Source organism: Vicia villosa, unplaced genomic scaffold, assembly GCF_029867415.1.
Source record: "Vicia villosa cultivar HV-30 ecotype Madison, WI unplaced genomic scaffold, Vvil1.0 ctg.003020F_1_1, whole genome shotgun sequence".
NCBI classification, from domain to species: domain Eukaryota; kingdom Viridiplantae; phylum Streptophyta; class Magnoliopsida; order Fabales; family Fabaceae; genus Vicia; species Vicia villosa.
In genome coordinates, this window is record NW_026706094.1 from 105,402 (window position 1) to 133,289 (window position 27,888).

Here is a 27,888-nt window from a genome sequence, read left to right on the forward strand (position 1 = left end):
CAATTTTCAGTTTTTTTAAAAGTTTTGAAACGATAAAATCTATGGTGAGCGGAAGTTTCGTGTTTAGATTGAAAAGTCGTCTAAACCGAAATGATTATTGAAAACTCGGATATGCACACAACCTCAAGTAATGTATGACGATGATATGCTATTAACAAGTCAAATTCCCAATCAAATGTTTTAATGATATCACTAGAACAACCTATTTCCAATTAAATCAATTGAAAAACTCAAAGTGACAAATTATCGAACACTTGGCGTGCGGTCGATTTTTTAGATTTTCCTTTTAAGTTAGTTGATATCAAAAACCTCTTACAATCTATTTGATTGTAATACAATCAACAAATCAGTGTAGCTTTTAACAATCAAGGGAAAATCACTACGAATCGATCACTCAATCAATGTGTTTAACAATTTACTAATAAAAATTAAAATGATATATATATATATATATATATATATAATAGAGAGAGATGGATGGGACACGAGGAGTTATTTAGGCAGTTAACTGATCTTCCTCGCTTCGGATACGCTTGTCCCTAATTCCAATTTGGAATTCTAGTATCAATCTTACTATTCAAAAATTGTTTACAAGATAAATGTAGCAATCGAACCCTACAAGCTCTATGTTTGATATTGATCATTGCAGTTCTCTTCCCTTGATATGAGTTTGATCAAGTCATTCAACAACACCAGTTGATTCACTGTCTCGCACTACTCCTTTGCAAAAAACCAGTGTTCTTCAAAGTTTTCACTAGATCAAATCCAAGTTGCAGTTTGTTGTCACCCAAGATTACCAATTGATTCACTGTCTCACGCTACTCCTTTGCAAAAACCTCCCGTTCTTCAAAGCTTTCACTCGATCAAATCCAAATCATGTAACTCTTGTCAAAACCCCCAAATCAACACCTTGATCTTGGAGGAAAAACCCTCACAGTTTTTCCGATGAAACTCCCAAAGATTTTCAACCTAATACACCGATTACACCAACTAAATTGGACGTTATCTACCCAGTCTAGATGGCATCCAAGCAAAAAATGATTATATGTAGTTTACTTATGTGTATGCATAGATGGAAGTTTGAAGATGATGAGAAATCTTTGTATGTGTTTATAGTTTCACCAAATGAAAATAATGCATGTATGAAGTATTTATAAGTGTGCAAGTTGAAGGCAAAAGGAAAACCTAGAAGTTTGAAAAAGAACACTATTTTTTAAATAAAAAAAATAGCATGTGTCGACTCTTATAAGTTATGTATCGACTCATGTAAATGCATGTGTCGACTCTTATAAGTCATGTATTAACTCATGTAAATGCATGTGTCGACACATATCAGGTCATGTGTCGATCTGTGAGTAATAGAAGCAACATGCTTTAAAACTGCAGCACATGTGTCGACCTGAAACTCATATGTGTTGACACATAAGAGTAAATTTTGTAGCATGTATCGACCTATGCAGTGTTATGTGCCAACTCATAGAAACAGAAGCTACATGCTTTAATATTGAAGCATGTGTGACGACTCGTACAATGTATGTGTCGATACATTGACTTGTGTTTTGAGCAAAAAAAATAATTTCTAAAGCTTGCAACTGATTTTTAATGCTTTATAACTGATTTTTGATGCATGATACCTTTTTCAAACATGTTCTACAGACATTCTAAGATCCCTAATGCAAAGGTACATATAATGACTTAGAGATACCGTCCAATATATAAAAATGATAAAGTTTTCATAGTTTAGACATCATGTAAAACATCTAACAGGCAAGTGTACTCACACAACTGAGAGAATTGGCCAGTATGAGGGGTTGTCGACCGTGGTGACATCGTTCGTTATAGTCTCTGCGGTATTCAAGATGGAAGAAGTCCCAACCAATTCAGCGGCCACCCAGTGATATCTAATGGCATTAGCCGGTTCAACTGGTCGAAGTCCTTTGTGGACTGGTTCGTCAGCTTTATAATGGTCACCGGAATTGATCCAAAACACAACATTAGATTGTCCATGGCATTCCAAATGACGCGTAATTTCAACATCACTGGGTTCATGAATAGTCGCTCCTCTGCATGCTATGACAAAAATACCATCATATTCCCTCTTATGCTGGGAAGCTTCTACTTCTGCCTCAGTCAAGACAGAAGGAGGCATTGGTTTTTTGACAGGTCCTTTCCCTCACCAGTTGTCCCTAAAAGAATAGCTCCTGAAGGACCATCTGACAAAGTTTTCTCATAAAAGGAGTCCTTAGATACCCCTTCTATTTTAGAATCCCCAATCAAGGAAGTGATATATCATTCATAACCCCTACAAAAAAGGGAAATGAATGCGACTCAGACTTCTTTCCCCTTCTCAAAAAGAAGAAGAAATATTATCCTTTGAATCACTCTCTATGATAATAGGGTTATCGCTCATCTTAACAAAGATAAAGTAAATGCTTAAATGAAAAGCTGAAGTGAAGATAAGGTACCTTGAAATATAAGGTCAGAGACAGTAAAGAAAAACATTAAGCCGAATATCAAAGCTTTAAAGCTTTGAATATGTGGTCACATATACTCCTATAAAAATGCTCTCGGAGAAGAGGGGAAGAATCTGAGAGTAGCGCATGCCAAAACCAAAATAGCGTATACCAATTGACGCAAGGACATCCATTCTCGCCACGACTACTAAAAAAACTCCCCCATCATAGACTATTAATTATTTATGTAATAATTAAAATTTTAGAGATTTTAAATACACCCTATATAATTAACTCTATTTAACTTCTAACTTATAAATAGATTATGTATACTCCACGTAGGGTGGCAAAAAGATTCATCGTCCGTCGGGCTGACTTGGACACCTGCCAAAATATGAAGGATTGGGTTAGGATCTTGGATCCGCCGTTCGCCAAAATTTGTCGTCCGTCATAGTCTGTCCCGTCAAATTCTGTTGTCCGTCAAAGTTTGTCATTCCGTCAAAACCCGCTTTTTTTTTTGTTAATTCTAGTCATTTTAATTCTTGATAGTTTTATTTTATACATTTATTTGTGAATATATGCAATATTTTTTTAAGTAAAATTGTTAAAATAATGATTTATAAAAAAATTTCGTAAAAAAATTTAATTAAAATATAAAATAAATCTATTAATCTATTAAAAAAAATAAGAAAATAAGTTGGCCGCCCGCCAACACGCCACTTTGTTTATTTCAACTCGAGGGACTGACCCGCTTTTTTTTTTTTTTCCCGGACGGGGCGGGGGCAGACAGCCGCTTGCCACCCCTACCTCCACGTGTAGACTACTCTAGCAATACCTCTCAACCCAACTGGATTCTCTCTATTCATTCATCACTATCAAAAATCAAATAATTTGCTAAAGAATCTGAACTGATCCCGCTACAAGTCCACCTTTCATTAGATCCTTTTGTTTTTTCTTATCTAACTGATTAAACGTTTTAGAAATTTTCCTTTGATTTTTACAAAGTCTTTGAAACGCAACAACGCGGTTTCCATCAAAGCGTTATTAAAAAGGAATAACTAACAGAAAAAAAAAAAAGAAAAAAAAGTGAAAGAACCTTCGTTCGTTGACGATTGAAGCATAGCGATGAACATTTTCGCCAAGAAACCCACCGCCAAAGGTTCTTCTTCTCTTCTTCCATCGTTAATTTTCAATTACGCTTTCAATTATGCTTTTCGATTTTGATTTTCGATTTTCGATTTTTCCTTCAGAGGCTCTTCGGGCGAGTAAACGTGAAATGACAAACGCCACTAGAGGTAATCATAATCATAATCATAATCAGATTAATTATTCAATCATCTCGTGATTTTGTAACTTAAACAGTTTTTTATTAATTGATAATTTAGGTTTCTTTGTTTTTCATGTGATGATATAGGTATAGAAAGGGAAATTGCATCGTTACAATCGGAAGTATGTCAAACAGTTGCTTAATACTTAATTCGTGATTATCCTTTTGATTTAATCGATTTATTTATATAAGCATTTGATGTTAATTTTGTTAGGAAAAGAAATTAGTTGCTGAGATTAAGAGAACTGCTAAGACTGGAAATGAGGTATGATATATGTATTTCATCATAATCATCCGCTGTGAAGCACGGACATCAGAAACATGGCACCGACACTGACTGTTTGATACCGGTAGTAATTTGAAAAAATGAATAAATTAAACGTAATCACAAGTGTTGGTGGGTGTCGGTTTCTGACACCTTTTTTCAGAGGTGTTAGTGCTACAGAGATCATAGGTTTATTTTTTTCCTGCTGAGTTTTGTAGACTTGAGAAGCTGTCACCTCGGTCTACTATTTGCAGGTTTGAAATTACATGTTTTATTCTCAGGCGGCAACTAAAACTCTAGCTCGACAGCTGATAAGGCTTAGGCAACAGATTGGTAATCTTCAGGGTAGTCGAGCTCAGATGAGAGGCATAGCAACTCACACGCAGGTTGATTGTTGAATTGTGTGTTATTTTTGTGCTTGAGATTGGGCTTGTTTTATGATCCTTGTCTTAGCTATGGTTGCTTGTTATTTTTGTGAAGGCAATGCATGCCAATTCTTCTGTTGCTGTTGGCATTCAAGGTGCTACTAAGGCAATGGCATCTATGAATAAGGTATGGTGTTTGGTCTAAAATTCTATTTATATTTTATCTCCGTTTTTCATTATATAAAGGGTGGGCCAATTACACAAAGTTTCCATAAAATGGAGTCTAGTCTAGATCAGAGGGTAAATTTACGCAGCCTTACCTCTACAAACAAGGAAGTTGTTTCTAGGATTTAAACATGTGAATTTAGGCTGCAAGGCAAGCAACATTATCATTGTACCAAGGCGCTCGCCTTCATGTTCGTTCATAATATATTGTTCCAAAATTTGATTGGGGTATATGATAGCAATGTTTTGTTCGGTTTTAAATTTAATTAATTACAAATGAAAAGAAAATTCCTTTTTTTTTGGTGGGGGAGGGGGCAGAGATTTGAAGAATTTTGAGGTATTGCTATTTCAGTGTATGGCATTTGATTTTTATTAATGGAAATGTGTGCAAGTTTGTGTGAGTTTGATGGAATGTAGCAATGCGCAGAAGATATTTAAGGGTTGCTATGGAGATTGTCAAGTTGCTCATTGGCTAAATATTGTGGAAGATATTCCTTCCCTCTTTCTTCGGTCGTGTCACATGCACACACGCACGCAAAAAGGGAATTTAGAAAGAAGAAAACGTGTATGGTGTGGAAGTATCTAATAGTAAGGAGAAATTAAAAGGAAAATACTATCAGGAAACTGGCCTTGATAATAGCAGTTCTTAAACTTCAGCGCAAATAAATTCTTCACCATTTTTTTAATGTTTTTACCTTTTGCTAAATTGGCGGATTCATTGCAGCAAATGGACCCAGCAAAACAAGCCAAAGTTATGCGGGAATTCCAGAAACAATCGGCACAGATGGATATGACTGTAAGATGTTGCTTTTGTTTTACAAATTCTTCAAGTTGGAAAAAAACAAGAAAACATTGTTTCATTTGAACATATTTTGGACTTCAATGGTATATGATTTTCTATGCAGACTGAAATGATGTCAGATGTCATAGATGATGCCTTGGATGATGATGAAGCTGAAGAGGAAACTGAAGAGCTTACAAATCAGGTACACTTTCAATTACCTTTTATTGCAATATTTTTTGGAAAAATTTATGTTGCTCTATTTACGGGGCTCCCTTGATTAATTTTTCAAATAATTAAAAGGACTTGCAGATTACAATAAGGACTAACATCTATATCTTGTGTCATAATCCTTGAGAATTAGCCGTGCTTGGAACCATAGGTCATATCCTACCTATTAATTATCCTAACTTCAGTAATAACACCAGTGGGAAAATCAAGAATTAAAACAACTGCTACAAAACCTTATCCTACTAGGTGAAGTTATTTAGAGTGTGTTTGGATTGACTTATTTGAGTTTATATGTTGACATAATAACGTGTGAGACTCTTTGGAAGAGTTTATGAAAGCAGCTCATGATATGTCCATAAGCTCTTCAGGATAACTTAAGAAAGTAACTTATAACTTATTTGAATATAGTTTTACTTTATTATAACTTTTGTTATAGAAATAGCTTATACATAAGCAATAATATGATAAACGTTTATGCTATGAACGCTTGATTAAGTTCTTTATTCAAACATGGCCTTAGAATCGTTACATGGGCCGTGCCATTGGGCTATCCACAATCTGTTGGAGACAATATAGGGAGTAATCAGTTAAAACCTTAGGTTTCCCTCCTTGTATCATTTGGCATTTTTGCACACTCCTATTTGTGTGAGTTTGATGGAATGTAGCAATCCACAGAAGATATTTAAGGGTTCCTTATGAAGACCTGAAACTACTTTTGAAATTCAGAATGTCGTGATAACTTATGGCTTTTTGGACTTAGCTTACAAGGTTTAATGAATGATTTCCGATTCATCAAGAGTAACATTAGCTTTTGAGGGCAGAGATTCCAGACCTTATTATTTGAGGGTAACATTAGCTTTTGAAATTACAAAAAAAAAAAAAAAAAAGAATATTTGTAGTAATTTCACTTACCCTTTTCTTGGCAGGTTCTTGATGAAATCGGTGTGGATGTTGCCTCGCAGGTAAGAATGAGCTGCTATTAATCTCTGCACTTGTATCATTTGGCATTTTTGCACACTCCTATTTGGCAGTGCTTTTGGTCAAGCTAATTTTTGTTGTATTTGAACTCTTTTGCAGTTATCAGCTGCCCCCAAAGGGAGAGTCGCAACAAAGAATACTGAAAATGTCGGCAGGTATATTCTGTGGAACTCTTTCTCTTTTCTCTTGAAACAAAACGAAAAATGAACGGAAAGTAATTTATAAACTTCTGTGTAAACTTTCAACGCATGAATTTGGCTGATTATGTGTGTTCATAAATAAACAAGTTAAGATTTCTCAAGTGGTTTGCTTTCTTTGCAAGTATTGATAATCTTTGAAATATGATGTTGTTGCAGCTCGGGCATTGATGACCTTGAGAAACGTTTGGCAGCTCTAAGAAACCCGTAATTTTGACTGTGATTATATTGTTCACGATCTCGAAGATTCAAACTAAAATTCTTTCCATAAGTTATATGTGTATATACTATAAGCTATATACGACTTGAAATTGCTATGTAAATGAGAGAGGGCCGAGTCAATTTGTTATGCCATTGCCTTGTTGATGTTTGGTAGGACTGAAATTATGCAGGGGGAGAACAATAATAGATTGAACATTACACATGCTAAGATAAATCACTATTTTTTTTTTTTTTTTCTAAACTTCTCTTTCCATTTATTTTTCTCCTACCAACTTGAAACCGGACTTTCTAGTGTTTTTTATACTCTGACGAATAGTTCATTGTTCATGTAAACCTTGTATTATCAGGACACGGGAATTGCTTTTACAAAACTAATCCATAAACAAATTATAAGCAAAATCTGGATAACCACTTTTGACATTAAGACTAAGTGAAAGCATGGGACGCTCGTAGCTTAGATTTGATCCTATGTAAAGTTTAATTAATTAATTTAGTATGGGTATGCAAAATATTCGGTTGTGATGTCTAAATTCATAACTAAATTTAAATCACTTTTAAATATTCAGATATAATTGAATGGTTATTAACCAGTTTAGTTATTAATGGTTTGGTTATCCATTTATATAATTCGAATATAATTAAATGGTTATTAACCGGTTAAATTATTTTGGATTCGGTTATAATCCGGTTATTATCCAAATTCAAATATTTTAATTGTCAGAATAATTTATTTATTTTGAAAAAAAAAATCCTGAAAAAAAAAATTTTCAAAATTGGATTTTTTTTAAAAAACTGGTTATATAATCATGACCAAATTTATAATCAGTTTTGATTAAAATGTGGTTATGATTATAAATTCAAACTATTTAAATGGTTTTAAAATTATTATAGTTTGGTTTTTGAAAATAACCAATCATGTACACCCTATAATGTAGATATACCATAAATATTACTTTTTAAGTAAATTTAAATCAATGCAATCTTAGATTTTTTTTTTTTATTAAAAATGTGAAAAACAATTCAAAATGAATTTCTTTTTGAAGTCTAGATCAAAATGAAATTTTAACTCATACAAACAGAATCAATTTTAATTTAAAGAAATTGAAAATAATTTTTCAACAATGACACGTTTATGCAATATGAACATGCCTTTAAAGCTTATTTTGAATTTTTTACTGCAAATTCAAACACTTTGGTCAAAACTTATAATGAAGCCATTAGTTGAAAAATATATATTAATGTTAAAATATTTAAATTTAAATATTATTTATTTAGTATATTTCAATTATTATTATGTGAATATGTATTTATATTAACTATTTATTCAATTAAAAATATTAATTAATTAAGTGATCAAATAAAATATCAGTTTAAAAATAAGTAGATATAAGATGCTTCATTTCTAAATAAAGAGAATCTTAATTAGTTATTGTCCTATATAAGTTATGGTCTTTTAATATATGATAAGCAAATATATAATCTCTTCTCTCATTCAAACATTCAAAGAGAATTCAAAAAAGTAATAGGAGTACTTATTGAAGAATATTTAGAAGACAATGAATGTCAATAATCTATTCATATTACATTTTAAATTAGTACTGAAAAACTTATCACTGTGGATATATGCATTTCTAAGGTTTCGTCTTTCATAAACTAGCATGTTGTAGATGATATAATTATATGCATGGTCATTTATATGATTGATATATGTATATAGCATGTCTTGTATAATTAAGTGTTATTGAATTAATCTCTAATAAATGATATCACAGCTATAGTTTGGTTTGGTGGAGCGGCGAGAGCGGAATTATATGTTAAATTGAATCATGATGTAGAATGTGCAAGACTCCCTTTGTGGAGAAAAATTGTTGGATGCAAATGTAAATTTGATGTTGCATAGTCATTTAAATAGATTAATTATTTATATATTATTAATAAAATTACAAAAATAAATAACTTTTTTAGTAAAAATGGAAGTTTACAGAGTTTTTTTTTTTATTTTGCAATTTCTTCGGTAGATCATTTTGTATCATCATACCATATCAAATATTGCATTTAAAGCATGTTACATCAAAGTCTAAAAATATGAAGTGATCAAGCATGGATGATTTTAAAATAGAAGAAGGTCTTTTTTGTAACCGTATAAAAATAAGAATTAAAAATGTAATTAAATTTATAAAAAAAATCAAAGCATAGTAAAGTTTTAATTTAATGCAAAAGAATTATTTAAAAAATAAATAAAAATTGCCAAAAGGAATAAACAAAAAAATACAGCTAGCATCAATTTTTTATACAGAAATGTTATTCTTACACCAAACCTTACACCTACACCGTATGTACGAACGATACTATTCATATACGGACGACACTGTTCATGTACAGACGAATACTATTCATGTACGGATGTTTATTTTTAATATCTAAACGTGCATTAACCAACTTCATTACTGTATTAACCAAGTTTTTACACTACATTAACCAAGTTTGATGACTGTTAAAAAATATTTTTAATACCTGGATGTTGCATTAACCAACTTTATTATTGCATTAACCAAGTTTTTACACTGCATTAACCAAGTTTGATGACTGCTAAAAATTATTTTTAATATCTGGATGTTGCATTAACCAACTTCATTATTGCATTAACCAAGTTTTTACACTCCATTAACCAAATTTAATGACTACTGTGAAATACTGTTAGGTGTAAGTATTGGTGTAACAATTTGGTGTATGAATAGCATTACTTTTTTTATATTAATTTATAATTGATGGATTTTAGCTTAAAATATAGATAACTAAATCCTCTAAAAATATTGAATTTACTTAATAAGATTAAAACATTTGAACGAGATTGGTTCAAATTTAATAATTCCTGCTCATTTTATATATGAATCAAACCTTTTTTCTCCTATTTTTTTTTGTTATATTTTTCAATCTTCAGACCTTCTGGATTGTAGAATCAACGAGTGTATTTTAACAACCCCAGTGATGATTAATTACACCATTAAGAAATCAACAGTACAAACAAATCCAGTCCATTTTTTTAATTCTCCTAGCCTAAAAAAACTTTATATTTTAAAATCGGCCTCGATATCCCTTGTTACTCGGTTGAGTGCCAATATCAGCCACGGAGCATGACAGAAGAAGAAAAAAGAACAGTGAAAGATCTCAAGCTGCTTATCTAGTCCAAGATCAATTTTTAGCTTGTCATTAAATTCCACTCATACAAAAAACAACAGTAACAATTGCATCATAAACTACAACTCTCAAGTTTAAATAACAAAAACAGAACAACGTTCTCTAGAGCATGTTTTAGGAAGAAATTAAGTCCACATTGGTCCAGAAAATGATATCAGGAATGAAGTTGTTTATATGACCTCATGTTAATTCAGTAATATACACGAACATGACTCCATCATATTTGATATCTTTCCCGAATCAATAACAGCAACAGGTGCGTTAGAATTTCGAAGATGTTTTCCAACAAAAGGATACTGAATTTGTTTACTTCCTGATTGAGAGGAGTTCAAAACTCCGCAGAGGATCATCGCGGTTGCCTCTAGAAGATCCTGGTCGTGTGTAGGTTGGTTGTTTGGTTTCGTACATAGGTTGAACTCTTTGTGCGGTTGATGGACGGCTACTAGAGGTCAGCCGGCCAGTACGACTGTCAGTATGATCACCTGATGAACTTGGCTTGGATGTTGAGGAGATTATAGGTCTTCTTGAACTGCTTCCATATCGTCCGGAATTGCGTCCCTTGTCTTGATCATGATGCTGAATTGACAAGGTAAGATATTAGGATAAATAATCTCAAAGTGATGATTTACAAAATGTTGTTAAAAAACAATTTTTTTTACCGCATCCTTGGGTATGGCTGCTACATCCTCAAAACCCCTATGTTTAGAATGGTCACGGCGAGGACTGGAACTTGTTGGGTTCCTCCGTGAGAATGCTTCAACAGCCCCAGTGAATCTCTCTCGAAGCTCTTTCCCGACTGAAAGAAGCAATTGCATAAGTAATTATGGACCCCAAAAAATTGAGCAAAGTATAGTATTTGACAACTGTTGATAATACTAATAGCAATGAAATGATATTATAGTTGGATGCTTTTAGACTCTGAAAGAGTTATTTGTAACTAGCCTTTTTTGTGTTATTCAAAGCTGTGCCAGGCTGATATCTCTGTTACTATTTGTTAGAGTTAGTTACAAAGGGTGTATGTTAAGCCTTTGGTTAGTGTAGGATAATAATCCTATATAACCTCTTGTTATCTTTCTGTTTTAAATTTTAATCAATGAAAACAGAATTCATAAAACATTCTAGAATGCATTTCTGTATCTCTCATTCACCATTTCTAGAATGGTATCATAAAACCTGGTTCTCATCTCAGATCATGACAGAACCACCTCCATCACAATCGTCTTCAAAACAGGATCTCGTTACTTTTAAGTTGAAGATTTCCGAAAAGCTTGATGAGAAAAATTTCCTTGTTTGGCACCAACAAATTGAATTAGTTGTGAATGAGCACAATCTTCAAAACTTCTTAATTTTATTGTTAAATTCCAGATCGGTACATTCCCGATGCAACCACTGGTTCTGCAATAGAGTACCCAAATTTCCGCGCCTAGACGCAGCAAAATCAATGGCTGCTTTTCTGGCTTCAGTCTACTATCTCAAGATCTGTTATGACTCAATTCTTGGATGTGCTTACGCGTCACACCTCTGGACGCATATTCATGATCATTTCCAGAATTTGACTTGTGCTCATGACGTCAATTACGCTCAGAGATGCGTGCAACGACTTTAGGCGATTCTAGCGTTGAAGATCATCTCTCGCACATTAAAATACTTGTTGATTCTCTTGCTTCTGTTGGTGATCCTATTTCCCCTCAACAACATATTGATGTGATACTTGAAGGACTGCCATAGGATTACGGACTTTATTTCTGTTAGAGAGCAAATTTGAAGAAGTATTGTGAGATGCGACTTTCCAAGTAAACAAGAAGATCCAACTTGATGTGGCTTCTATTAACCTCACACAGTCCAAACCAAAATCTGATGCTCCTTCCAAAGGCAAACATCCTTCTCATGCTCATCTAACTACTGGAAACTCAGATGGATCTGGTTCCTCCTCTGAATCCTCATTTCGTGGAGGCTGCTCGCATGGAATAGGAGGTAAAGGACATGCAGAGGACGTTTTAGCAATATCCAGTGTCAAGTTTGCTTTAAATTTGGCCACACTGCTTCATTCTGCTCTCATCGTTTTAATCAGCAATTTCAGGCGCCTATAACTGCTGATTATCATGGCAATCCTCCAGGTCTTTCAAAAGGATATCAAGGTTATTTTTTCTCAAGCACGTTCTCTATCTCATGACTTTCCAACTCACTGAAATTGTCCCCAAACTTTGCCTACTTATAGACCTCTCGTCCCTGTGCAACCTAATGCCCACTACCAAAGTACCAATGCCTTTCCTAATACCAACTCAACCTGGTTCCCCGTTCCCTATGAAGGTCCTGACCAGATCTTTATAGAGAATGGTCAAGGTCTGACTATTCGTTCCTTTGGTTCCACCTCCTTTTTATCTCCTTTAGAACCTAACAGAAGTCTCAGGTTACATAATTTACTCCATGTTCCCTCTATAACAAAGAAATTGATTAGCGTTACTTGTTTTGCAAGGGATAACTATGTTTTCTGAATTTCCTTCTGATTACTCTGTCATCAAATCCCAGGTTACTAGTCAAGTTCTTCTACAAGGAATTGTTGGTAGTGATGGCCTCTATGAGTTTCCAATCTCGAGAGCCTAGTTCCAAGCATCAGTCTCCTGCTTCCTACCTTGTCAGTCAGTCTACAGGTGCTGTTCCTAGCTTTAGACGTTGGGAATTAAAGGATGACAAATTTATCATCTTATATGGCCAAAAGAGAGTATACCTGAGGTCTTTTCTGGCCTCTGTACAGATGGCCCTGCATTCATAGCCGCCTTGCCACTGTCATGCTGTTATTAGAACAAATACAGTTAGCGAGTGACCTCTACTAGAAAGCAAAACGAAAACAAACAAGGTATAAAAGCACTAACCCTCCCTCTAGAGCTTCCACTAATCTGCGGATACTTCAATATAGTCCAGTCAAAAATATAGTCAAATTGATAGCCTGCGTAAACAATGCCCAGATTAATTTGTGATTATTTAACACAATAGGATGCCAAACAAAATATACAGAATGCTAATGTACAAGTTAGAATGTATTGGATTGTGGACCTTCTCGAATAAATAGATCTCGAAAAAGCCTCTTTAAATAGGAGTAGTCAGGCTTGTCTTCAAACCGCAAAGATCGGCAGTAGTGGAAGTATGATCCGAACTCTGAAGGATATGATTTGCAAAGCACCTGTCATACAAGCGCAAAAATTTATGAAATGAAACAAAAACGACAAGACCAATAATGGCTAGTCCAGTCAACATCCAAAAATATTCAAAGCATCAAACTCAAGATCCAGAGAAAATATCAAAGTGTCTCAGAAAGCCTCGTCAATCTAGCTAGTCAGTATACCTCGATGGAAGTTGTCATCTTCTTCTCACTGATTCTATCATATTTTTGTTTTTTGGTACCCGCTTTCAGTCCCTGCCAAGGAAGACTGAAAATAAAAAGTATGATGCAAGGAGATTGTAAGAATAATATTGTAAATATATCCAAATATAGATAGGAAAATACATTAGTGTATATCAAGTATTCAACCTTCCTCTTAAGAAGTACATGAGAACGTAACCAAGAGATTCCAGGTCATCCCTTCTGCTTTGTTCTGCCAACAAATTAAAGTAATTAAAAAATGCATTATAATTATTGGTAGTCAACGCAATAAAAAAAAAGTAAATGAATTGAATACCATTACATATATAACTCACCAATTCCAAGATGAGTGTTGACACTCGCATACCGAGCTGTTCCTGTAAGGTTCTTGTTTTCTCTGCGCAAGAAAAAGAATTTTTTTGTAACTAAAGAAATATGAATTTACTCGATTAAAAAAATAAAACTATAACTTAAAATAAAGTAAAAGAATGTGTTTATAGTGTATTTGGTATTGGAAAGAGAAAACAGACAAGAGACAATAGAGACCTGAAACCATGTCATGGATGACAAGCCAAAATATTTATTTCAAACACTACCGAACTTACGGTGCGGAATCTAACAGGTATCAATTCCAATTAGTCATAAGCATATGTGCATGCTTGCAAACGCAGCCACACTTAAGATAATTTACAGCAATCTCAATTATCACTGTTGTTAATAGAGTGAATGATATTGATACCACTTAATATAGGTAAACAGCATTCATTTGAAAAGGTTGCGAAATACCTATGAAAGTGACGCAAGTGCTTAAAATAAAAGGAACACATGCGAAATTAATATGGCAACATCAGGTTGGGTCTGCCCCCAAAGAATTTTTTATACATCTTAACATATCTTGCAATAGTAATCGTGACAAAATTTACCTGTACGGTATGTGCTTATGAGTCTGAAGATCTCTGAATTTTTTGGCGAGGCCGTAGTCAATGATGTAGACCTGAAATGAGGCACCCAGCATGACATAAATAAATAAAGAACCTAAAAGAACTGGAGTTTGCATGTTCAACTTCAACATTTCTTATCAGAATCTATGAATCATCATTTTTTTAGTGGCAGCAAAGAGAATTCTAGATAAATAGAAAAGAAAAAGATTCGGAAATGAAGACATGCTCCAAGAACATCCATTCAAAAGACGAGATAGAGAGCCAGAGGAAGTGCTTTGACTCAAAATGTGGCCCAAGAGCAATCAATTTTGCCAAGAAAAAAACCGTGAGTTTCAAGGAGGAAGTGGCCATGATAGACTAAAATCCACTTCATGGTTTGTCATAGAAAAGACTCATAAACCTTCACCTGACCTAACCAGTCTTAACCAACTAAGCATCAAACAGGACTGGATAGAATAACCAAAACCTTCAAAAACAAAATAGCAGAATAAAGATAAAAAAGAGAAACATTAAAAATTTGAAAGAAATAATTTCAACAAGATAATATACCTGATTTGCTTTACGTCCTAGGCCCATTAAAAAATTGTCTGGCTTTATGTCACGGTGAAGGAAACCTCTTGAATGCATATATTCAACTCTGTTAATCTGAACAATAATATGGAACAAGTGAAACATTAGTACCACTATATAAGGCCTTTAACTTCATAATAGTTTCCATTTTGACTTACTAGTTGATCAGCAAGCATTAACACAGTCTTCAATGTTAACTTCCGGTTACAATAATTGAATAGATCTTCCAGACTGGGCCCAAGAAGGTCGATCGCCATCACATTGTAGTCTCCCTCAACTCCAAACCACTTCAGATGAGGCACCCCCGCTGCAAATAAAGAACCAAGTTGGATTACTCAAGAGGAAACTTCGCAATTGTTTTCTGAAACCTTTTCAGTCGTTAATCTACTTTAAGGGGATTGTTTAAGACAAACGATTTTGATTCCAATAAGTTTAGATTATTATGAACATTAATGAATTCATCAGACTATCCTCCAACTCAAGAAAATAAACAAACACACACACAAACATAATGGAGAAACCATGTTCATGTGGAAGTTTAGCGTTAGCTATTAGTTAATATTCTCACTACTGAAATCAGCAAAAAGAAATCGCCACATTGACTTACTTCCTCCTTGAAGAAGCATATACAATTTTGATTCATAGTGAAGCTGCGGATGCTTAGTCTTCACAGGCTCCTGGAAAATTTTCAGGTGCAGGACGTTAACTGATAGGACAAACTTGTGAAAACAAGGCATAAGAGCATGATGAACGATGGAAGATAAACTACAACACAACAATGTTAACCATAATTTGCATAATCAAACTCAAGATATTTATGAAAATGTAATAACTAATAACTAATCATTTCACCCGTTCCAAACACAAAATAGGGTTAAAAACTTTATGAAAACCTAGCATACCAGCTTGACAGCTACCTCCTCACCAGTTTGTACATTAACAGCTGATACAAAAAAGATAAACAATTTGTCAACAATATCAAACAATGCCATAAAAAGGAACATTAAAATCAATATTTCAAAGCACTAAGAACAAAAAAAACATGAAACAAACCTATATAAAGCTCCCCAAAAGACCCACTTCCAATTTTCCTTCCAAGTTTAAACTTTCCAGCAATCACATGATCCATAGTGAATTGACCCTTCAATTAACCTATATCCACTAACTATAAGAACCCTTTTCTTCTCAGATTTGGTTTTATTCCTAATTCAGCACCTAAGGGGTCAAAAGTTCCAAGCTTTTTTCGATAATACACTCAAATCCAATGAGATTTCCAAATCTATTCACCCGATTCGCGTGAAACAGAGGGGCAAATCAAAAAGGAGCAAAATTTATAAAAAGTGTAACCCACAAAAATGAAGATGAAATTTTTATTACTATTTAGAACAACAATAACAACACAATCTTCTCTAACTACATTACTTTAACAGAAAGAACCGAAATCAATCAACCCAGAGAACCGATTGAAACCCTAATTTTCAGAGAATTTGACCGCATTGACCCCAGAAAATAAAATGCTAATGGGTATCAGCAACAAGACAAAAAAAATAAACTTTTTTTATGAAAATAAAAAAAAAAAAATCTATGTGTATATGAAATGGAGAGATTGAAGAGGAGGAGGATGGTATGGTTAACCAACCAGGTATGAACAAGAGTAATTCCACAAATCAAAAAAAAAAAGTTTGGAGTTTTTAGAGAGAGAAAGAGAGATGTGAAAGGAAAATCTGGCAGGAGATTTTAGTAATAGTTGGTGTGTTTTGTTTTATTTTATTTTATTTCTCTACATTCATCTATTTAAGATATGTATTTAGTTTCACTTTTAGGATAGGAAAGTCAAAAGTGATTTTAAGAATTATATAAAGCTTTATGTTGGTAGTTGGCAATAGATTGAGTAAGAAGCTTTACATCTTTTATGCTTAACATTAGGTCGATTTGGCCACTATAAAGAAGGGTGTTCCAAAAGATTTGAAAGAGATCAAAGAAGAGAATATGAATGTCAGTTAGGGTTAACGGTAGGAATATTAGAAGCTAGTATTAGAGGAGAAGGGGAGGGTCCTCGAGAAAGTGGTGCAGAAACAACACAGAAGAAGAAGGGTGACTCACGATAAGAAAAACACTAGGTCAGCGAAAATTAATGACAAGAAAGCAATCATTGGCTCGCAATTTATTTTCTTAAGTGAGGAGATACTAGAGGTTAACACATCAATTAGTCGGGATTTGGTCAATATTGTTGACGTTAATGCGGTTGTAGCCAATTATGATGAAGTAATTGAGGGGAGAAGGGAGGATATTGGGAGAGTAACACGGGAGAATAATGAAGAAGTGGTTGTGAAGAACGTAAAATCAACATTTATGGGAAACAGAAAATCGGAAATAATATTAAAGCTCACACTGTAAAATCAAAAGGTGCAATAAGTTAGGAAAAAAATAACAAGGGGAACAAGCTGGCAACATGTGGCGGTATTCTTTTCAAAGGGAAAATAAATGCACACAACAAAAAGGCGAGGAATCAATCGTGGAAAAGATGATGAGTCAGAAAAGTGTGAGGATCAGTCAAAAACAAAAAGTCAACCAAAACGAAGATAATGATTATTCGAATATGATGAGTGCAACAAGTAACAATCATGGGGGAAATAATGAGGGGTCAAATAACAAGGTACCAATCAACATAACTTCCCCTAGGTTAGTTTGACCACCTAACATGTCAATAACTTCTAGAATTCCTAGCTTTATGGAAAATACAAGGTTAGCACAAGTGGATTATAGCATGGAAATGGAGGAGTGCATAATGGCATCAGAGCATGGAGTCAACGAGACTCTGGAAACAGATACGGGGGAGGTACGATGAACACTGGGGGTTAAGAAATAGGTGTTTGTAAGAAGCAAGAATTACTTTGTAATAAAGTTAGTTTTGATGAGTACAAAAAAACAAAATATTTGTATGGAATTGTAGAGGAGCATCCAAAAAATTGTTCTATAGATATTGTAAGCACTTAATTTACATACACCAGTTATGCTTGTGGTTGTTGAAACAAGATGTAATCCTGCTAAGTTGCGAAAAACCTTCCAGTTGTTGGGGTTTGATGATTGTATCTCCATGGAGAACCAAGGATTTAAGGGTGGAACAGTTGTTTACATGGTGCAAGGACAATATATCAATGGAGTTTTGCAAAAAGAAAGCTCGGTACGTCCACATAGAGGTAAATTATCCTAATGAAAAAAAGTGGATGTTCATAGCTATATATGACATCCCTAATGAAGAAAGAATGAGAGTTTCGTGGGATGATTTGGTAGAGACAGTCAATCCTATTGAGGAATCGGGACTTTAATAAAATATCAAGTATGGAGTAGAAGAAAGGAGGAGCACCTGCTTCTATTAGAAGGTGTACAATTTTTGGAGGGAGAATTAATGCATGTAAGTTGATAGATCTTGGTACAGTAAGGCCTAAATTCACTTGGCATGGGCCTGTGTTTCACGGAGGACAACGTATTTATGAGAATGTTGACAGAGCTTTAATTATTTATGGATATTGGAGTTCACATAAGCTTTTTAGTGTTAACTACGGCGGAGTTCTCAGATCATCACCCCATTTTAATTGCTTCGATAGGGAATCCCCATAATGTGGTGCCCCGTCAATTCAGTTTAAAAGTGCTTGGTTGCTTGATGAATCCTATCATTACATTACATGATTAAGAGTGCATGGATATTGTATATTGGATTTTAACATACTCTTAAAGTACTGCAAGACGATATCAAAGGATTGAAATACAACACTATTGACCAAATAACGATCAAGAAGGAAAAGCTTATGGCTAGATTACAAGAAATTCAAATCTGCTTGCAAATGAGTTATACTTATGCAGGGTTAAAGAAACTTGAAAAGAAACTACAAATTGAGTTAAATAATATTTTAAAGAATGAAGAGTTAATGTGGTTCCAAAGGTCTCGTGCAAAATGGTTAATGGACAGCGATCATAACACAAGATATTATCACATTAAAACCATTAAAAGAATGCACTATAACAATATTGTATTGCTAAAAAAATGACCAGGGACAATGGGTGGAGGAGAATGATCAAATTTAGATGTTGGTAAATGACTTCTTTAGGAAGTTATTTGCATTAAAGGATATGAGGTGTAAATTGGTTTCAAATGAAGGTGAAGTAAAAAAATATTGTGTAATTACCTTTCCTATGCTAGACTGTGTCGATCTTCAACATATGGCTCTACAAGTCAACGAGGGTGAAGTAAAAAGTGTTGTGTTTACAATGAATCCATGGAAAGACCCTAGAACTGATGGATTTACTACAGGTTTTTATCAAAAATCATGGGATGTAGTGGGAAGCAAAGTTAGTGATTTTATGAAAAAAGTTTAGGAGAACCCTATTAAAATTGCTATGGTGAACCAAACAGACATCATATTGATTCCTAAGGTGGACTAACCTCAAACAGTTACACTATTTCGACCTATATCTTTATGTAACACGATTATATCTTTGCCTTTATTTTGAATAATTTTCTTTTATATATTAGATGGGATAATGCTAATGAATTATAATTAGCCATTATAAATTATAATTAGTTTATTATGAACTGTAATTACCTGTAACTACTTACACTACTATATATAGTATGAAATGAAATACATTAGAGAAAGGCAGCAAACCAATTTCTTGACACCTAGAATGTCCACACCCCATTTATAAAATGGCCAGGGTGAGGTGACTGAATGTTAGACAACTGTTTTAGGTTGGTGGAAAGACAAAATAAGATCGGCCTATTTCGGAGAGCCCGATCTAAAACCACCCATCGCTCAAGATGAATGAACATGTTCATCCTCACTATGTGATCACACATTGGAGACATACATTATGCTTATCTCAATCGTTAGAGTCAATCCAACTGTCTCTAACATTTTGCATCACATTCACCGGAGGCAGTTTTAAATGTCTCCCGTATATAAACGTGATTCGACATTATTCCTAAATATGATTCATTTCACTTTCGCAAGTCACATTTCTATGGCCTTACTGACTTAAGTGTTGTAATGATAGTCATTAAGGGTGGAAATTATGTAAGAACAAGATTGGTTTTGCATCTGACTTTAAGTTTTGATGATAACGTTACTTGTTATCTTAAAGAACAATTGTATACACTAATAGTTTTTTCTAGTGTGTGGCTTTTTCCTTGCAGGTTCTGACTCTGGTAAGAAGGCGTGTGACGTCATCAGCTTCTGAACTTTACACTCTGAAAGGATACTAGTGTTGTGTTACAATGGAAGTCAAGATTCTGGAATGTTACTTCTGCAATGGTTCTAAGGAACGTTGGTACAAGAGCTTCTGACTATGACTTTGCAAAAAGCTCTAGAGGCCTTCTAAAGCTCTGCTTTTGTGTCCTATGTTTTGAAGATACTGAAGACAAGGTTCTGTTGATCAGGTTCTAAAGATTTGAAGACATCTCTTCTGAATACCAAGTGGTGAAGACTCTGAAGACAAGGTTCTGCTGAACAGGTTCTTAAGACTCAAAGACTTAGGCTTTGAAGAAGATTGTGGTTGTTATCTTGAGAGACTAGTGATAGTCAAGAGTCTCAAGAAGACATTGGTTGCAGTCATTGTGGTTGTTTGTAATCAGTTTGGTTATAGTGGATTAAGTCCTTATTGAGAAGGCAATATCACCAAGGCGGGTGGACTAAAGTAACTTCGTTAATAGTGAACCAGGATAAAAATAATTGTGTCATTTATTTTTATTCACTTGTTAACCTTATGTTTTGAGTTGCAAAAAGATTATATTTGGTGCAACCCAATTCAAACCCCCTTTCTCGTGTTTCTCGCACCTTCAATTGGCATCAGAGCTCCGATTCTGGTTTGATACACTTAACCGTATCAAACAAAGATCCAAAAGAGTTTCAGAAACACTGCGATTGATCCTACTCCACCACCTCCTACTCCATTTTCAAATGAAAACTACAAATCTAAACCTCTCACCTTCAATGGTGATAAATTTGAATATTAGAAAGATAAACTATAAAGTTTCTTTCTAGGTCTCGAGTTTGATCGTTGGGACATGATAGTAGATGACTATGAGCATCCCACAGATAAAAATGGAAAGCAGCTAGAAAGGAAGGATATGATTGATCAATAAAAGAAGAATCATAAGAATCATCATAAAGCAAGAACCATCTTGCTGAATGCTATTTCTTAAGATGGGTATGAGAAGATCACAAATAGAGACTCAACTAAGTCCATATCTGACTCACTTAAAATGACTCTTGAAAAAATATCAAGTCAAGGAGACAAATGTGTGTCCCAAGTGTAAAGTGTTCTCTCGTGTTGACCCCCAAATTGCGTCCAATAGTGGTATCAAGAGCCTTTGATTTCAAGTAAAGGAGCCAACTTATTTGTATCAAAAGTACTCTACATAGGTGGAGGATAGGAAATAGTGTTAACGGCAGTACAAGTGTATCTGAAAGAAAGATGTTCCACTTGAGGGGGAACATTGTGTATAGACTCACACTTGAGAGAAAGTGTTGAGAATCAAGCATGAGAAAGATGTTTCACATTGAATAGAAAATTGAAGATTGGGCACGAGAACTCACACACCTATCACCATAAGATTTTGGGCGAATATGTGGTGTGTCTGTCATAAATGTGTGTCCCAAGTGTAAAATGTTCTCTCGTGTTGACCCCTGAATTGCGTCTAACAAGGACTTAGAAAGTGACAAAAAATTTGTCTAGAATTACAAACTGAGCATTTGAACCATAAATTTTTTGCAAATGAAGAAGTTTGTATAGAAAAAAAAAATTATATGGACAAATTTCATCGATTGTCTATCCCAATTATTGTTAGATCATTGGAAGGGAAGAAAGATTCTTTCAGAATTTGAAAAGAGGGGGAAGAACTATTTTATCCTAAAACCATACCTAAGTGCAACTAGAGCACTTATTTATCTTGCTAATTATACATGAATATAACATTTTTTTGTCAATCTATTATCAAGATATAGTTCATCACCTATATGAAGACATTGGAATAGTCAAACATATATTTTTTACCTTAAATGTTTTATAGATATGAATTTTTTTATTATAAAATATCTAAATTAAAATTAATAGATTAAGCAAATGTAAATTACTTTTCAAATCATTGTAATTGTATATACAAATATGTCACTTCTTTATTCTTTTTATGGTATAGTTCTTTCACAGAGATTTGCTAAACAAACCACAACAACAACTTTCATAATTCATGCAAAAAATTTAGTTTGTCTTCTAAATTTTTTTGAATAAAACTCATTCTTTTCAAATTTCTTTTTCACACATCATCTTTATAAAATTAATTAGGGACTTTCATAATGCACCATGTGCATTACTGGCACACCACGTGAAAATACATTGAAATGATTGGTCCAGAGACGTATCTCCGAAATTAAAATTTGTTTGATAATAGAGTGACACTGCCTTTGTGTGTTATTGAATTATATAAGTTGTGCGTCCGAAAGTATATCTCTGGAAATTGAGGGACATTTTTTTTATTTTTCATTAAAAAAAGAATTTCACCTCATTGGATGGGATAAAAATTTTCTGTAATAGAATAAACAAAAATACTTTACATAGACATCTATCTACACCCAATCTTCAATAGGAACTAAGTGACAAGCCACATCTCCAAAGTATATCCATTGGATTAAATACTTTGTTGTTTGGGTTAATGTAAAAGAATACATGCTAATATTTATAAATGAATATACACAGTGTCACATATATTTCACAGCTTGCTAATAAGAGATTTACAATTCCAAAGTTGTGGTGTGACAAACAAAACTTGCAAGATTTGCCTAAGCCAAGATATGGCTAACTTGATTCTAGAAACAACACTTCCTCCCAGCTTTTCCTCAAACCATGAATCATGTAAAACATTAATGTTTCCAAGTACGATCCAAACGTGAATAGCATTAAGAACTATATAAAAAAATGGTCAAAATGCCACAGGCTTGAGTCATGGCAACTATAATTTCTGAGCAGGTAGATCATCAGAGTCTGCCTTGTTGTGAGGAAGGTTCCTTCAAGCTTTGAGATACTTCTAATTTGGGTGTCAAGGGAAGAGTTACTTCATTGAGCAGGTTGATTGTTTGCAGACACATCTGACATATCAGACGCCTCAGAAGTCTCCGAGTCCCCGTCTATAATGTCACGCGAGTTTGATTGGAAGACAAGAGTTAGTATTATAAGCAAGAAACATAAATGTATACAAAGAGCGGCACAAACAAAAGAAAATGTTTGAATTTGAATTTGAAGGAAACAAATGGTTAAAAAGAAGTACGCTTACCAAACAGCGATTTGACAGACGGCCTCCTTGGTTTGGAGGTTTTCTTCAGTTCAGCTGCACAGCAAGAAGAAAGCAAAATCATTCAACATAGAACATAAGAATGTGATACTGTTGTTTGTTACATAGTTCCTACATTTTCTACTTAAGATTTTTTTGGTATTTCATAGAGGAAAAGATAAATGATCAAATCATAAATTGTTCCGTGTGAGACTCAGACTCTTAACACCTAGCAACATATCCGTCTTATGACAAGCGGAGTATCTGTCAAACAAGAATAATAGCTAAAACTAAAACCTTACAACAACCCAATATGTATTTGTAGCAGAGATATTAACAATTACAAATTATCAATGATAAGTAAAAGAAAAGAGAGACATGTACCCATCCCAGGAACTTGATAGTCGTTTACAATTTCAAAGTTCTTGTATGTGTATCCCACAAAATTAAAGTCCTTAGATGAAAGCATCTGCAACATCCCAATGAGCAATGAATCATGCAATGAAATAATTACGAAGAAACAAATTGTATGACAATTTACACAGAAACAAAAACCTATGATTACCTTCCTCCATGGACCAGCTCTTGATGATGAATGAGTCTGGCTGTCAGCCTGCAGACGAAAACGTAAAAGGAAGATAACTTAGCAAAGCTGAATGACCTTGAATGAATAGCAATACAAAAAAACAAGAATCTGGAATATTCAAATACCTCTTCAAACTTTTCAAAATTTTGAGTATCTAACTCATCATTGACTTCAGGAGTAAATGCAGCTTCCATTTGATACAATTTTTCCCATTGAACACCTTCAAAGAATGGATGAGACTGCAGAGGAATACAATACAGCGGAAATTTAAATTCTATATCCGAATTTCTTGTAACACGTTTAATAAATTAGAAAAGGACACACCATACAACACCTTTATTTCAACTGCACCATTTGACCCCAGTCTCTGGTTCACATTACACAAAAGCTTACTTATAAGATCTATGGCCTCCGGAGATAGCCTTGCTTCTTCAGGAAATTTCAAGTGAGACTTCCAGTTTACTATCTGCATAAAATAGAAAGGTAGATAAATTTAATTACAGGATTAAGGAACCGAAGAGAAGGTTAGCCGTCTGTAAAACAAACATTTCTTTCCAAAAGATTACCTTCCTGCATGTTGACATTGGATCATCGGAATAAAAAGGTGGATATCCCACCAGCATTTCATACATAATAGCTCCAAGTGACCACCTGGGAAATAAATAACTGTCAATTTTCAAAATAAAATACGTGCCCTGACAACGATAAGGCCTTTTATCACCAAGTGGTATCAGCTATACAGTGTCATAATTTTAACGCCAACTCACCAATCACATTCCATCCCATAACCTTTCTTCAATAGAACTTCTGGAGCAATATAATCTGGTGTACCAACAGTAGAATAAGCCTGCATCAATTGTACATTCACATTTACAATAAACCAAAAAGAGAACCCAATTGATCATCAAGAGTTAAGATACAGTTACATTTTGTCGTAATAAACAAAAAAGAGACCACGGCACAATAGCAATGAACTTACAAGTGTCCTCCTGTTTTTCTGCCAGTTTTCCAACTGTTCTTGTTGCGTACGCTTCGGACCTGCACGGTCATCACCCTGTCCAGTTCCATTTGCATTCTGAGAAAAGTCTGATTCTTCAAGTGTACTACAGTCTAACGGTTTACATAATCCAAAATCTGATAGTTTCAAGTGTCCGTATTTATCAAGTAATAAGTTATCAGGCTTAATATCCCTGCAACATAACATATAGAGAAGATTAATTTATAATGTACAATTGACTTCTACGAAGATGAATAAATCAGACTCGAGCATCAAATAGTTTTCAATATATGATCAATTTGACATATAGTAGTATGAAATACCAATATGAAATAGATTACCGATTCTATAGATACCTATGTATATAATTGTGTTTATGTATAGATTCAATAGCCAAAACTGTTTCTCCTACATAAAATCGGGCTTCGTCTTCGGTCAACGTATCCTTTCTCATAAGTAGAGTCATCATATCCCCTCCCGGTAGATACTCCATTATAAGATATAAATAATCATCATCCTGGAAAGAACAATAAAGCTTGACTATACAATTACTGTCAACCTCTGCAAGAAGATTCCTCTCAGCTCTGACGTGTTCAACCTGAATAATTAGCAAAAATAAGGGTAACGACTTCAATAAACTCAGCATAACCACTTCTCGTCCGTAGAGTATAATGTAGCAAGAGAAAACAAGTACAAACCTGGCCTCTTCGAAGCATTTCTGATTTCTTTAGCTTTTTCATCGCAAATACATGATCCGTGGTCTTTTCCCTACAGACTCTCACCTGCAACAATTTCAAATTTCCGGAAAAAGTATAACATTATCTGGACAAAGCATATAAAGAGCTATAAACTGAAAGATAGAGTAATCGATTGCGTCGTATGTAAGCACGTAAGTACCTCCCCAAATGCGCCTTTTCCAATCATAGTCAACATCTCAAAATCCTCCACACCCATTTTATGCCTCTGAAGACGCATATATTCAGTTTCCTTTTTCTCTAAAAATTTAAGTAAGTTATTTTGATCTTCCTCGGAGACATCAGCATCCGCCAACTTCTTTTCCAAGATAGTTCGCCTGTAATTAGCGAGGAATTAGAAAACTCTGCAAATATCTTAGTCATTCTAAATCCATCAATTACTAATGCAAATGAGAATTATACAAAAATTCAGTGATATTTTTTTTTAAATTGATGATCATGAAATGAAATATACCGCTCCTTTCTCTCTTGAAGACTCTTCATCTGTTCCTTGTAATGGTTCTCAATATACTGTTTCGCGGCCGCTACCTTCTGCTTTGTAACACTGGAAAGACTCTCGTCATCAACAGACGCATCGGAATCCTCGGTTCCGCCCATAACGTCGTCCTTCTTCCTGGTGGAAGCTCTCAGTCTATCTCGCGGTTGAAACTTGGATAACCAACTCCTCGCCGAATCCATCTTCTTCACCACCACCGATCAAACGTTACCATTCCCGTTTTTCTTCTGTATAATGAATCTGCAACCGTTATCGAGCAAAAGTTGTGAAAATTATACGTTGATTATTTGGATTGAAACGTTGAGGATGAAAAAAAACGGTTAAAAAATAGAATCGATGGGAAAAGGAAGCTGAGAAAACGGAATGCCGTGTAATTAATAGTTGGGGAGAGAAAATTATTATGGTTCCGTGAAAGGCTATTTATAGTAAGTAACTGTCAAGTTAAATCACTCTTCTTCTTGATCTGAGATCATGTAATAATTCAGAGAGTGTCATACCTGCCATTTATATATAGTTTTTCGAACACTTTTTTTTAATATGTAAATGAAAAGGAATAAAAAGTGTAAGAGATTAATTTGATGAAAAACTGGTTTAGAATGCTGATATGGTTAGCATAATCTCCATTTCTTAAGAAAAAAACTATTTGTTCTTCTATTTTAAAACTTATTAAACAGTAAAAAAATGCACTTATTTGATCCTATATAAATGATTTAAAAGTTAATTGTAGTTTAATTTAGATTATTTTTTAGAGTTTAAAGGTAGTTTAATTTAGATCCTATATAAATGATTTAATGGCTGTACGTGTAAACTAACTTTACACATTCAATCAATTAAAACCTTTACATTTGTCATGTCATATTAGTTTTTTTAAGGGTTAATGAACTTTTTCGTCCCTTTAAATATTGCAAATTTTGTTTTTAGTCCCTCCAAAATTTTCCTTTAAGAAATCGTCTCTTCAAAATTTTTCTTCCGAACTATTGGTCCCTAACGTCAAATTTCGTAGCTAATCGGTGGCTAAAGTCGTAGCTAATTTCTAGCAAATTTGACGTTAGGGACCAATAGTTTAGACGAAAATTTTTGAAGGGACGATTTCTTAAAGGAAAATTTTGGAGGGACTAAAAACAAAATCTGCAATATTTAGAGGGACCAAAAAGTTCATTAACCCTTTTTTTAAATTAAAATTGTGGATACATGGTTGTGATTGGTTGACAGATTAAAAATATTTTACACTGTCCGTATATATCCTTTTTTCTCTATTTTTTATTTTTTTAATATAATAATTTATAGAGTTTAATTGTCATGTACTTTCCGTGTAAACTTTTTATACTATCAATGCATCATAACCACTTAATTATATTACTTTTTAAAAAGTTAAAATAAAAGTCAAACAATTCCAACAAATTAACGGTTGTGATTCACTAGCGAAGTGTATTCCAATTAAATTCTAATTTATATTATTATTTAATAATATTATAAAATTAAATTTTATTTTAATTATGTAACATGCAGGTACAAAGACCAAAAAGATAAACTTCGCTACATATTAAATTAAATTATCAATAATCAAAAAAGAAAAAAAACCAAAACTGTTAAATAGAAATATAAAAAGATAAATTT

The 27,888-nt window shown here is 33.8% G+C and overlaps 3 protein-coding genes across 4 annotated transcripts; 1 reads left to right on the plus strand and 2 right to left on the minus strand.

The window, feature by feature from the left end:
• Positions 1 to 3,220: 3,220 nt before the first annotated feature.
• On the plus strand, positions 3,221 to 7,285 carry LOC131640259 (vacuolar protein sorting-associated protein 2 homolog 3-like). The gene is made up of 11 exons (XM_058910670.1): positions 3,221 to 3,612; positions 3,704 to 3,748; positions 3,868 to 3,902; positions 3,995 to 4,045; positions 4,327 to 4,431; positions 4,526 to 4,597; positions 5,360 to 5,431; positions 5,541 to 5,621; positions 6,574 to 6,609; positions 6,725 to 6,780; positions 6,982 to 7,285. Exons 1-11 carry the CDS (start codon positions 3,579 to 3,581, stop codon positions 7,031 to 7,033), a joined length of 639 nt encoding a protein of 212 aa, XP_058766653.1. The 5' UTR covers positions 3,221 to 3,578; the 3' UTR covers positions 7,034 to 7,285.
• A 2,983-nt stretch (positions 7,286 to 10,268) lies between these two features.
• On the minus strand, positions 10,269 to 16,876 carry LOC131640267 (casein kinase 1-like protein 10). Its single transcript, XM_058910678.1, has 14 exons — positions 16,168 to 16,876; positions 16,017 to 16,057; positions 15,722 to 15,791; positions 15,273 to 15,421; positions 15,094 to 15,189; positions 14,527 to 14,597; positions 13,939 to 14,000; positions 13,772 to 13,835; positions 13,586 to 13,670; positions 13,297 to 13,423; positions 13,116 to 13,189; positions 12,971 to 13,034; positions 10,902 to 11,038; positions 10,269 to 10,818 (listed from the first exon to the last, which is right to left on the minus strand). The coding sequence occupies exons 1-14, from the start codon at positions 16,241 to 16,243 to the stop codon at positions 10,549 to 10,551; spliced, it is 1,386 nt and encodes a 461-aa protein (XP_058766661.1). The 5' UTR covers positions 16,244 to 16,876; the 3' UTR covers positions 10,269 to 10,548.
• A 5,743-nt stretch (positions 16,877 to 22,619) lies between these two features.
• LOC131640258 (uncharacterized) lies at positions 22,620 to 26,702 on the minus strand. Of its 2 annotated transcripts, XM_058910669.1 has the most exons (13): positions 26,230 to 26,462; positions 25,918 to 26,092; positions 25,719 to 25,802; positions 25,377 to 25,618; positions 25,003 to 25,213; positions 24,791 to 24,870; positions 24,590 to 24,674; positions 24,358 to 24,489; positions 24,149 to 24,262; positions 24,003 to 24,050; positions 23,822 to 23,906; positions 23,441 to 23,494; positions 22,624 to 23,294 (listed from the first exon to the last, which is right to left on the minus strand). In XM_058910669.1, exons 1-13 carry the CDS (start codon positions 26,451 to 26,453, stop codon positions 23,224 to 23,226), a joined length of 1,605 nt encoding a protein of 534 aa, XP_058766652.1. In that variant the 5' UTR covers positions 26,454 to 26,462; the 3' UTR covers positions 22,624 to 23,223. The 2 variants fall into 2 exon arrangements, with proteins under 2 accessions (XP_058766651.1, XP_058766652.1); XM_058910668.1 differs by having other exon boundaries at positions 22,620 to 23,294; positions 23,822 to 24,050; positions 26,230 to 26,702.
• Positions 26,703 to 27,888: the final 1,186 nt, after the last annotated feature.

Excerpts from the sequence above, each read along its gene's own strand:
- LOC131640267 (XM_058910678.1), bottom strand. The coding sequence starts at position 16,243 with ATGGATCATGTGATTGCTGGAAAGTTTAAACTTGGAAGGAAAATTGGA. Across the intron at positions 15,190-15,272 it reads TAATGCTTGCTGATCAACTA|ATTAACAGAGTTGAATATAT; the intron begins GTAAGTCAAAAT and ends ATTATTGTTCAG. Across the intron at positions 13,035-13,115 it reads GTGGAAGCTCTAGAGGGAGG|CATGACAGTGGCAAGGCGGC; the intron begins GTTAGTGCTTTT and ends TTCTAATAACAG.
- LOC131640258 (XM_058910668.1), bottom strand. The coding sequence starts at position 26,453 with ATGGATTCGGCGAGGAGTTGGTTATCCAAGTTTCAACCGCGAGATAGA. Across the intron at positions 26,093-26,229 it reads CTTCAAGAGAGAAAGGAGCG|GCGAACTATCTTGGAAAAGA; the intron begins GTATATTTCATT and ends CGCTAATTACAG. Across the intron at positions 24,490-24,589 it reads CAATGTCAACATGCAGGAAG|ATAGTAAACTGGAAGTCTCA; the intron begins GTAATCTTTTGG and ends TATTTTATGCAG.
- LOC131640259 (XM_058910670.1), top strand. The coding sequence starts at position 3,579 with ATGAACATTTTCGCCAAGAAACCCACCGCCAAAG. Across the intron at positions 3,613-3,703 it reads CAAGAAACCCACCGCCAAAG|AGGCTCTTCGGGCGAGTAAA; the intron begins GTTCTTCTTCTC and ends TTTTTCCTTCAG. Across the intron at positions 6,781-6,981 it reads AATACTGAAAATGTCGGCAG|CTCGGGCATTGATGACCTTG; the intron begins GTATATTCTGTG and ends ATGTTGTTGCAG.